Genomic DNA, 11,477 nt, shown 5'->3' with positions numbered 1-11,477 from the left:
GTACATTAGGCATCACCTCCTGCACAGTATGAATCAGACCCTGCAACCCAGAGTTTAATGCATACAATTAGGCATTCATATCCATTAATTGTTGCAAATTAGAGTGCATAAGTATTCATAATTGTGACCCATAAATGTTCCTCACATTGGGTTTCACTCACCATAACAATCCCTCACATTGTTGTTCACTCACCAGAAAAGTCCCTAACTTTTGTTATCGTGCAACTAAACAAGTCCTTTTAACATAGCAGTATCAACTAATATGATACAGTGCATCCATCATAGTAGTAGCAATTAATATGATACAGTAGCAACTAATATGTACAAGTCCTTTAAACATAGTAGTAGCAACTAATATGATATATCATCATAGGCATAATAAGTTAAATACCTTTTGCATGTCAGAAATAAAGCACCAATTATGTGTTTTGTAATCTCCCAAGTCTTGGTGCAACAATTCAAGAAACCACTTCCAATTTATTGTGTTTTCAACCTCCACAATTGTCCATGCAATGACGTATATGTGATGGTTAGCATCCTGCGCAACAGCTGAAAGAATTTGGCCTCCAAACATAGTCTTTAGGAAAGCTCCTTCAAGTCCAATGAGTGGACGACAGCTAGCCCTGAAGCCATTCTTGCATCTACTTAAACAGACATACATCTTATCAAAAATCACCTCACCGTTTGGCTGCGAAATAGTGCAAATCTGAACAGTTGAACCCGGGTTGGTTTTCAAAAGTGTCTCCCCATAGTCCTTTACCATTGCATGCATATTGTGCCTTTTCATCACCATATACAAGATTTCTAGCATCAGATAGTGTCCTTGAGATTGAATTCCTATTCAAGACAAATCATACTTAGTCTTGAAGAATGTACTAGCATCACAATGTCTAAAGTTGGGATATTTTCTCACTTTTCTCACTAATTTACTAGCAACCTAGTTTCTGACTTTCTGTTGGCTGCTCTGTTCTTGTCCTCTCTCGCACAGGTATGATCATCTCTGAATGTCTTCACTTGCCAACAAGTATCATCACAGTCCTTGGAAGCAAAAATAACCCAGCTACATTCCTTCACCTTGCATATCGCCCTTAACCTCTTCCTATCATTCTTATTGAATCGAATACACCTTTCCTCCTGAATGGTGTACTCCCTAACAATCTCTTTAAAATCCCACATGGTATTAAACTTCATTCCAACCTCTAAATGTACTTCACCAAACCTAGCACCCTCCCTAAAAACTGAAAACACCTCATCAGATCAGACCTCTTCCTCTAGTTCATCTTCAAAATCGGGTGGAGTATTCATCTCCAACGAATGCCACGAGTTGGCACCATTAGAATCAGTTCCAGAATCATAGGTATCATAATTATCCGTCCTACCACCTCCCATGAATCTAAGATCTACTTCAACATCCTCTACAAAAGCATCGTCATCAACATATATCTGCTCCTTATCCTTACTCTTGCCCTTATTATTACCTTGTTCATCACTTTTTTTGTTGTTTTCTTTCTACTTTTTAGCTTACATGAAGGAATAGGGTCCCCAACACATGAATCAGATGAGTTGTCTTTCCTAACTGGTTTATAGGGCTCATCTTCTGAATTCTCATAAGAATTAGAGGAGTCTTCATCAGAGGACAACAACATTACAGGTATCTTACTACCTTGAGACTTTTTCTGACCCTTTGTGCAACCTACTCCAGTAGCAGACCTCAAGCAATACCTCTTGTTCACTTTGGTTTGAGTTGGTTTGGGGGCTTTCTTAGTCTTCTTTTTCAGTATTTGTTCAGTAGGCACCGTAATTGAGACTTTAACCTCCTGCTCCCTAGGTAGACTAATATTAACAGTAGGAGTCTTTTTGGCATTTGGATTGGCACAACGGTGTGGGATGGATGTGCCATTTTTCTTTGTTTGTTCTCCAAGATCCCTTACTTGATCATCAACATATATCATAACCTCCTTCCCTTGCATCAGTTCAAGTGATGAAACCTCATGTTCATAAATATATCAACAAGACCTTGGTTTTGTGAACCCATCCGACATATCTCTCTTAAGTCTGCATCAGTGTTTAACTTTCTCAAACCTTCCTCTATGCTCTTTCCATATACAAGCCACCAACCTTTCTTCATTCTGTCATAACCTAGCTTCTTAAAATAGTTTCTCAAATAAAATACATCCAACCTATCCACCTCAACATCACTCAGACAGCTTCTATTATCAGGATAGTACCTCATCTTTCCATTAACACCCTTTTCAAAAGTTCCTCCACGATGAAACATAATGTCCAATACTTCATCCATCTGCAAGATATATAAATAAACAAATTAAACATATGCAGCACTAACAGTGTACCACAACTCCACCTGAGTATCATTAATGGAAAAATCTCCTATTTCATAAATAGAAAAACAGAGCAAACCAAACCTCATGTTAACATAGTAACCACAAAAAATCTAACAGCATAAAAATCTCAAAAAACACCAAATGCAAATGAAATCACCTCAAACAACAACTCAAGTGAAGAACCATCAATGAGTACCCAAAAAAATAAATTAGATTTTAATTCGTAATAGTATTGCTAACCTTTTTGATATTCACGATGATGGTACCCTCTGGTTCAGCAACTTTCTATGGTTGGCGTCCTTCCTTCTCCTACCAACGAACTCAAAAAATCGGTAAGGTGAAGGTGCTCTACTATGATGACATTCTCTAGAGGAAGAGGAGAAGAAACGTTTGAAGAGAAGAAGAAAAAATACTTATGAATGATCACCCTTGCCTAAGAAATCTTTCAATACCCCTGCATGACATTATGACACCGTTTTGCTTCAGTCCTCCCTTACAAGCAAAACGACGTCGTTTCAGACGTTCTACGTGGAGCTGGCAACGCCAGGTCAGCGCTCCACCTGCGATGCTGACTAATGCTGAAATTAGGTAGAAAGATTTGTATGTTGCTCGGAGCTCAAACTGGAGGGTATATATAGTGCAATTGAAAACTGAGGACAATATTAGTGTACGAGCCTAATCTAAGAGACCACTTTAGAGATTTATTTAACCGATTTATCTGATTCTAAAATAATTTAAATTAGAATTTAAAATTAAATATTATTTTATTTAAACTAATAAATGTATATAACTCTAAATTATTGTAATTATACGCACACAAAAAATAAAAAAAATTTGATAATTAAAAATACTAATAAAAATTTATTAAAATTTATTATTTTTAATTTTATTTAATATATTCTATAATAAATAAATATTAAATAAAATATATTTAAACGGTTCAAATTAATTATTTTTTGTTTCTTTAGTATTATTGTAAAGAGAATTTGAGACATGCAATTAAATGAAAATAAGATATGATTGGATTGTTTTATTATTACTGTTGTGTATTTATTTTGTCCAGGCACATAGAAATCCACTCATGCCATCACAAATTAGTATTAAAATTAGTAAAGTTAATTTTAGAAAATATATAAATAAATAATAACTAAATAAAATGAGAGGTAATAAACAATCTTAATTTATAACCTTAGAATTTTAATGGTTGAAATAGAGAAGAATTATATACCTCTAATTAACGGATGGTTCATATTGAAGAGACTCACCTATAAATTGAGTTTTTCTTTAATTCATTTCAATCAAGTCATCCAGATAGAATAACATAAATATATTAATGCATCCACGGTTAATTTTGTACCTCTGGAGCTTGTTCTTATTCTCCAGATTATCAATCTTGTTGTTATGTAGGATATTTTGTTAATTATTTAACTTTGACCTCATAGTGAGACTATATTGAAACTAAATGAAACTTTATTGGATTCAAATAGGACACTTTAAACTTTAAGGATCAAAATAGAATTACGCCCAAACGTAGGGGACCAATTTAGTACTTTACCCTTATTATTATTATTTGTCTTTGAAAAAAATGGTAAGAACATACAGGGGCGGAGCTAGGTATAAGGAAAGGGGGGCAATGGCCCCCCTAATTTTAATTTTTTACATGTAAATTATATGTAAATTTCAGTTTAGCCCCCCTTAAAATTTTATTTTAGTCTTATTTTATTGTGTAAATATTTTTTGCCCCCCTCTAATATTTCTTCTAGCTCCGCCCCTGAGAACATATAACAAAGATGTTTGCCTTACGGATAGTACAAGTTCGTATACCATTCTCAAAAGTAATATATATTTTACTTATCTTGTACCAAAAGAAATGTGTTAATATAATTATTGGCTCAGGTAATATGATAGAAGGCTCTGAAAGAGCTATAATTTTATTTTTTAGAGGAAAAAAATTTATAATAAATAATGCACTATTATCTATTAAGTCTCTAAGAAACTTGTTGAATTTTAAAGATATTCGTAGAAATGGATATTATAATAAAATAATGAATGAGGAAAATCATAAGTACTTATATATCACAACTCATGATTCAAATAAAATGTTATATTAGAAAAGTTACCATCACTTTCATTCGGATTATATTATACTAAAATTAGAGCAATTGAATCACATGCCATTGTAAACTATAAGTTTACTAGTCCAAATGAATTCATAATTTGGCATGATCAATTGAGTCATCCTAAAACGACAATGATACGGAAAATTATTGAAAATTTTCATGGATATTCACTAAAAAAATCAGAAGATTCTTAAATCTAGTGAATTTTGTTGTACTGCATGTTCTCGGAGAAAACTAATTTTAAGGTCATCACCAGTAAAGATTTGATTTGAGTCTCGTGAATTTCTAGAAAGGATTCAATGTGATATATGTAGACCTATTCATCCACCATATGGATTTTTTAGATATTTTATGGTCATATTAGACACATCTTCGAGATGATCACATGTGTGCTTATTATCTTCTTGCAACCTGGTGTGAGATTATTTGCTCAAATTATTCGATTAAAAGCACAGTTTTTTGGAAAATTCAATCAAAAAATTCGTCTTGATAATGCTGGTGAATTTACCTCTCAAGCTTTAGGTGCTTATTGTATGGCCAATGATATAAGTGTTGAATATCTAGTAGCTCATTTTCATACACAAAATAGACTAATAGAGTTACTTATTAAATGGCTCCAATTGATTGCTAGATTTTTACTTATGAGAACAAGTCTCCAACCTCTTCTTGGAGGCATGCCATTTTACTTGCTGCAGCAACTTATTCGTTTGAGACCAACAAGGTACCGTTAATTCTCTCCTCTACAATTAGCTTTTTGCCAGCAACCAAATATTTTTCACTTGAGAATATTTGGGTCTGCGATATGTGTTTCAATTGTCCCGTCTTATTGCACCAAAATAGGACCCCAAAAAAATTGAGGATATATGTTAGATATGATTCTTCTTCTATAGTGAGGTATCTTGAGATATAAACTGGAGATGTATTTAAAGCCTGATTTGCAAATTATCATTTTGATGGATCAAAATTTTTAATATTAGAAAAAGAGAATAAGCTTTTTAAAAAGGAACTTAATTAGAATGCATCATTCTTAATGCATTTAGATCCTCAATCAGTGTAACATGAACTAAAAGTTCAAAAATAACAAGTGAAAATACCTTAATTCGAATTAATGTTTTAGTTGAACAAATAGCTACTGAAATGAGTACACGCTAAAAGCATAGTAAACCAATTAGTTCCAAAAATAAAAATTATCGAAAAGAAGACATGCATTTGAAATTACCAAGACAAATAGTATTCCTGTTAAAAAAGATAAAGACATAGAAGAAACACCAAGAAGTGTCCAAAATTCTAATACAGTATTGATGGTAGAAAACATTCAGGTGCCTGAAAATTATGAAAATGATGAGATATCGATAAATTATATCTTTACAGGAGAAAAATGGAATCGAAATAAAATAATTGTCAATAAAATTTTTGCATATAATGTGATATTACACATCATGCATGAAAGTAAAGATCTTGAACCAAGAACAGTCGAATAATATCGACAAAGAAATGGTTGGCCAAGATGGAAAGAAGTTATGAAGGCTGACTTAATTAAACTCACTTGCAAAATGTGAAGTATTTGGATCTGTATGTAGTCCGTACACCAGAAGATATAAAACCTGTTGGATACAGATAGGTATTTGTGAAAAAATAAAATGAGAAAAATAAAGTTGTACACTATAAAGCTTGACATGTGGCACAATATTTTTCACAAAGGTCTGGTATAGATTATGAAGAAATATATTCCTCTATAATAAATACAATCACATTGTGTTATTTGGTCAATTTATCCACATACTATGAACTATACATGTATCTAATGGATGTGGTGACAGCCTATTTATACGGATCATTAGATAGTGATATCTATATAAAATTCTCTGAAGGACTAAAGATGTCTAAAGCATCCAATAAATATTAGCAGGGGTTATACTTAGTTAAATTGTAAAGATCTTTATATGATCTAAAACAATCTAGACGAATGTGGTATAATCGTCTTATTGAGTATTTAGCCAAAACGAATTCAAAAATGATGATATCAGTCTATGTGTTTTCATAAAGAAATCTGCATCTGGATTCATTATAATTGCTGTGTACGTTGATGATTTAAATATCATTGAAACTCCTAAAGAGATTCCAATAATTATAAAAGCTCTAAAAGAAGAGTTTGATATGAAAGATCTTGAAAATACTAAATTTTGTCTCGACCTGCAGATTGAGCATACAAAAAATGGGATCTTTATTTATCAAACAACATACACAAAAAAGATCTTGAAGAGATTTTATATGGATAAGTCACATCCATTGATTACCCTAATAATCGTAAGATCTTTGGATGTGGAAAATGATCAATTCCGTCCTAAAGAAGAAAATGAAGATATCCTTGGTTCTGAAATACCATATCTCAGTGTTATTCGAACACTAATGTATCTTGTTAATAATACACGACCTGACATATCATTTGCTGTAAATTTATTAGCAAGGTGTAGTTTCTCTCCAACTAAAAGACATTGGAATGGAATCAAACAAATCTTTCAATATCTTCATAGAATAGTTAATATAGGTTTGTTTTATCCATATGAATCAAAGTCACAATTAGTTAGCTATGCAGATGCAGGATATTTGTCTGATCCACACAAAGAAATATCTCAAACAAGATACCTATTCACATATGGTGATACAGCTATATCATGGAGGTCCACAAAACAGACGATAGCAGCAACATTCTCTAATAATGCTGAAATACTAGCGATACATGAATCAAGTCATGAGTATTTTTTGCTCCGGAGTTTTATCCAATATATTCTGTCATTATGTGGACTGATTGAATATAAAATAGCTCCAACTTTTCTGTTTGCAGATAATACAGCATGCATTAAAAGAACAATTGATGCCCAACAAATCCGTTCAAATGATAACCTGGCAAATTTATTTACAAAGTCACTTCCAAAATCCTTCTTTGAAAGATTGGTACATCAGATTGCGATGCGCCGATTTTAAGATATTAAATAGTGTCGACAAGAGGGGGAGACTTTACTCTTTTTTTTTTGTTAGATTTTTTTTCCTATTGGATTTTTTTGACAAAATTTTTAACAAGATAGTCCTCATCACAAAATATATTGTACTCTTTTTTTTTCACTAAAAATTTTTTTATTGAATTTTTTTAGTAAGGTTTGAATGAGACATAATCTTAAATGAACATTTAAAGGGGAGTATTGTGATAAGGATGAATGTCCATCATTTAATAATTTCCGCGGCTCAATTTTTCAATAAGAAAAAAGTTCAAATTCTCAAAATATATTACATTAATAAAATTTAAAAATAAAAAACTTGGTACGTGTATAAATATATAGAAGGTTAAGTCTCAGACAATAGACACACAATAATAACACTTTTTAATTTAGATATGGAAGGAGGAATGGTGTAGGACATTGTTATGGATTTTATGGGTGCTTTACGCAGTTGTGATATCAAGAGCAAATCGGACCCTCCAATTTGTATTTAAAAAATTAAAAAAAATTGCATTACACAAATCGGACCGTCCGATTTGTATTTTAAACAATAAAAAAAATTAATAATGAAATCGGACAATTCGATTTTTGTTTTCAAAATAAAAAAAATTAAAAAGTACAAATCGGACCCTCCGATTTTCCTTTCCACACAAATCGGACCATCCGATTTGTGTTCATAATTTTTTTAATAAAGAAATCGCATAGTCCGATTTCTTTACTTTATAATTCAAAAAAAATTATTCCACATTCATGTCTAGCACCACCCCACCTCCATACCCATATTAAACACACACAGAGTTTGCATATCCAAAAAAATGAGCCTAACAATAACATAAACAAACTTTTTTTTTATAATGTACAATGCAACATATGAAAGTTAATATATATATGACCATTCAGTTATATTGAGATAACAATATTAATAAATATTAATACTAGAATTTTTTATTTATATATTATTTATTTATTTATTTTACAACATATTTTAATTTATAATGGTTAGTATTTTTAAGCAGTAATCTAAATTTTTATTCCATCAATATAATTTCAATTTTTTATTACATACTATTAAATATTATTGACTGAAAATAATAAATTATACTAATCCTAATATTATTCTTATTAAAATATAAAATAATGAGACGAAAAAAAAAAAAAAACTAATGAAAAAACTTAATGAACATATCACATATGGGATCCTGCATCACAAATATTTATTCCTTTAACTATATAGAGAATGGAGTGCTATTATTCATTAAATTAAATAATATTCTTAGCTGCAAATGGATCACGCACTTTACACATTGCTTCCAAGGGAATTTTCTTTGACACCACTTGTCCTTTCCATTCAACCATATCAATTTCTTCATGCGTTGTTCGTTCCCATTCAAAACACTGAATCAACAAACCTAAGGCCAAATTCACTGTGCGTTGTGCCAAATTCGCTCCTGGACAAGCTCTTCTTCCTATTCCAAATGTAATTAGCTTGTTTTCTTCACCTTGCTTTTCAAACCTTTCAGGTTTAAATTGTGTAGCGTCGTCACCCCACACTTTGGGATCTCTATGAATAGCCCAAGCATTCACCAATACCATCGTGTCTTTCGGTACCTTATATCCCTCTAAGGTGAAATCCTCTGAAGAAAGATGTGGAACCAATAATGGTGCTGCGGGGTTCAATCGAAGTGTTTCGTTCACTATGTTTTGAAGATAATTGAGCTTCGAAACATCAGGCTCGTCTATGAGGCGATCTTGTCCAATCTCTCTGTCTATTTCTTCTCTTGCTTTCTTTATGATTTCTGGATGATTTAATAAATTAGACATTGCCCATTCTAAAGTCACAGATGAAGTGTCTGTTCCAGCGAGTAACATAACCTGCAAGTCCAAATTAAAAATTGAGCATGTTGTCAGCAACAGGCATGCATGCATGTTTCTTTATTCTTTGATTTTAGCTACCATCTTTTTAATTGAGTTTCTAATTTACTCCCTGATTATTAATACAAGTTATGATGAATATATTTGATAAGTACTTTAATTTTCCAGACTACTTCGCATAGAATATATACTTCATTCAACGGAATCATGCAGGTTCTTCATTTTATATATCATATCTAAGTAACCCATTGTGAGGTGTAACAGTACATGCAATAACAAGAAAAATCCTATACTAGACCGTGATGCATGTCAAATAAAAGATTTAAGCATTTTTATTGTTTTTCTTTCACATGTTATGTATATCATATATAAATCAAAAATCCTATTGAAATATTAAAATTAACTACTAAAATCACTCATCAATATATTTGTATATAAATATATATATAGTTTAATTTATTTTTAATATATATTTATATTTTAAACATATATTTTATATGAAGAATGCTAGAGACGGTAATTTTTGTGACTTGTAGCCATCAAATAGCAATCAATGATATTTTTAATGGTGTGAAATTTCATCCAATGACTCATTTTTCTTTGCTAGTTACATGTTGGCCAGAATTTAACAAAGTTACTGACCTTCTAGACTTTTCCATTTTATATTAATAACCATCTTTGATAGTTAATTTTGATGTACACCTAACATATAGTCGTATATAACTTATCCTCATCCTAAATATGAGGTATCAACCGAAGAATTAAGGTGGATGAGATAGAAACATACCAGAATAAGTCCTTTGATGATTTGATCTGTATAGTACTCAGGATGCGACTGTTGCTGAGTTAAAAGATGATCAATCATGGTGTTAGTGTTTATCTTGCGACTGCGATGTTCGTCAATGAGCCCTTGTAAAAAAGAATCAGTTCTGTTACTAATCCTCTTTAACTTGTTCTCCAAACCATCCAAATCGAACCACCGAAGAACTGATATGAAATCTCCAGGGTTGTTTGCTCCTCCCAAAGCCACCAACTCCTTGATTATTGCTCTGAATTGCCTCGCTTCTTCAACATCAGTGACGTCACAATCTTCGCCGTAGTATCTTTTTCCAGAAATCATTCTCATCATAGTGTTGAAGGTCATTTCCGAGAACTTAGATCTGAGCTCCACTTTGTTAAAGCCGTTGGAACATTCCCGAGCCAGCTTCTGCACGAGCCTCATGATCTCGTCTCTTCGGATTTCCAAGAACGTGGTGATACGGTGCGTCGAGAGAACTTCGACCGTTGCGATGCGGCGGAGGTTGCGCCAGTGGTCTCCGTAAGGGGCAAGCGCCAGGGTGGTGTCGTTGTAGCCGATGTACTTTCCGGTGAGAAAGTGAGGACGGTTTGCAAGAACGATGTCGTTTTTGGAGAAGCATTCCTGCGCTGCCGTTTGTGATGAAACGACAACCACAAGGCGGGAACCGAACCAGAGAGAGAAGAGTTTGCCATATTTTCGTGACAGCTCATAGAAAGCGCGGTGGAATGGTTGTTTGAGTTGGTGGAGGTTTCCAATTAGGGGAAGATATGGTGGACCTGGAGGAAGATTTTTGAGTGCTCTTGATTTGAATAATAGCTTCAAAGTGAGAAGGAAGGAGATTGTGATGAGTGAGAGATATAGGAAGAAGGTAGACATGATTATTGCTTGTTGAATGTTGAATTATATTGCTTGATATTGGCTCAAATGTACGTTTTAATATGGATGGTTTGGGTCAGTGGTTTGCGCTTGGATTTTAATTTATAGATGAAGAAGACGTGTGATTTGCACGTCACACTTTTTGCTGCATATATTGGATTGCGTTTGAGCTTACGTAATGGTCATATACGTCATTGGGACTAGTTTCTTTAATTTGCTCATGCATAATTAAGTGCACAACTTTACTGTTTTGTTAATGATTATTATTATGCCTAATTTGTATGTGAATCTATCTTCTGTTATCATTTTTATAGAATATCTAATTGTAAATTGCATATTAAAGACTTTATTTTCACCCATAATAAAAAACTAAAAAAATATTTAACCTTTTTTGTTATGTTAACGTTGATATCTTTTGGTTAGAATGAGATAAAATATTCTAAAGATCTCGACTTGTATCATCACATCAGAT

At 32.5% G+C, this 11,477-nt stretch overlaps 1 protein-coding gene across 1 annotated transcript; it reads right to left on the bottom strand.

Moving 5' to 3' along the window:
* Positions 1-8,463: 8,463 nt before the first annotated feature.
* LOC112748459 (cytochrome P450 81E8) lies at positions 8,464-11,083 on the bottom strand. The gene is made up of 2 exons (XM_025796691.3): positions 10,118-11,083; positions 8,464-9,330 (listed from the first exon to the last, which is right to left on the bottom strand). Exons 1-2 carry the CDS (start codon positions 11,003-11,005, stop codon positions 8,719-8,721), a joined length of 1,500 nt encoding a protein of 499 aa, XP_025652476.1. The 5' UTR covers positions 11,006-11,083; the 3' UTR covers positions 8,464-8,718.
* Positions 11,084-11,477: the final 394 nt, after the last annotated feature.

Source organism: Arachis hypogaea, chromosome 15 (assembly GCF_003086295.3).
Source record: "Arachis hypogaea cultivar Tifrunner chromosome 15, arahy.Tifrunner.gnm2.J5K5, whole genome shotgun sequence".
Taxonomy (NCBI): domain Eukaryota; kingdom Viridiplantae; phylum Streptophyta; class Magnoliopsida; order Fabales; family Fabaceae; genus Arachis; species Arachis hypogaea.
Note: the sequence above shows the minus strand (reverse complement) of the source record. Positions and strands in the feature narration are given on the sequence as shown.

Coding starts and splice junctions, on each gene's coding strand:
- LOC112748459 (XM_025796691.3), bottom strand. CDS start 11,005: ATGTCTACCTTCTTCCTATATCTCTCACTCATCACAATCTCCTTCCTT. Junction 9,331..10,117: donor TCATCAAAGGACTTATTCTG/GTATGTTTCTAT, acceptor TTGGACTTGCAG/GTTATGTTACTCGCTGGAAC.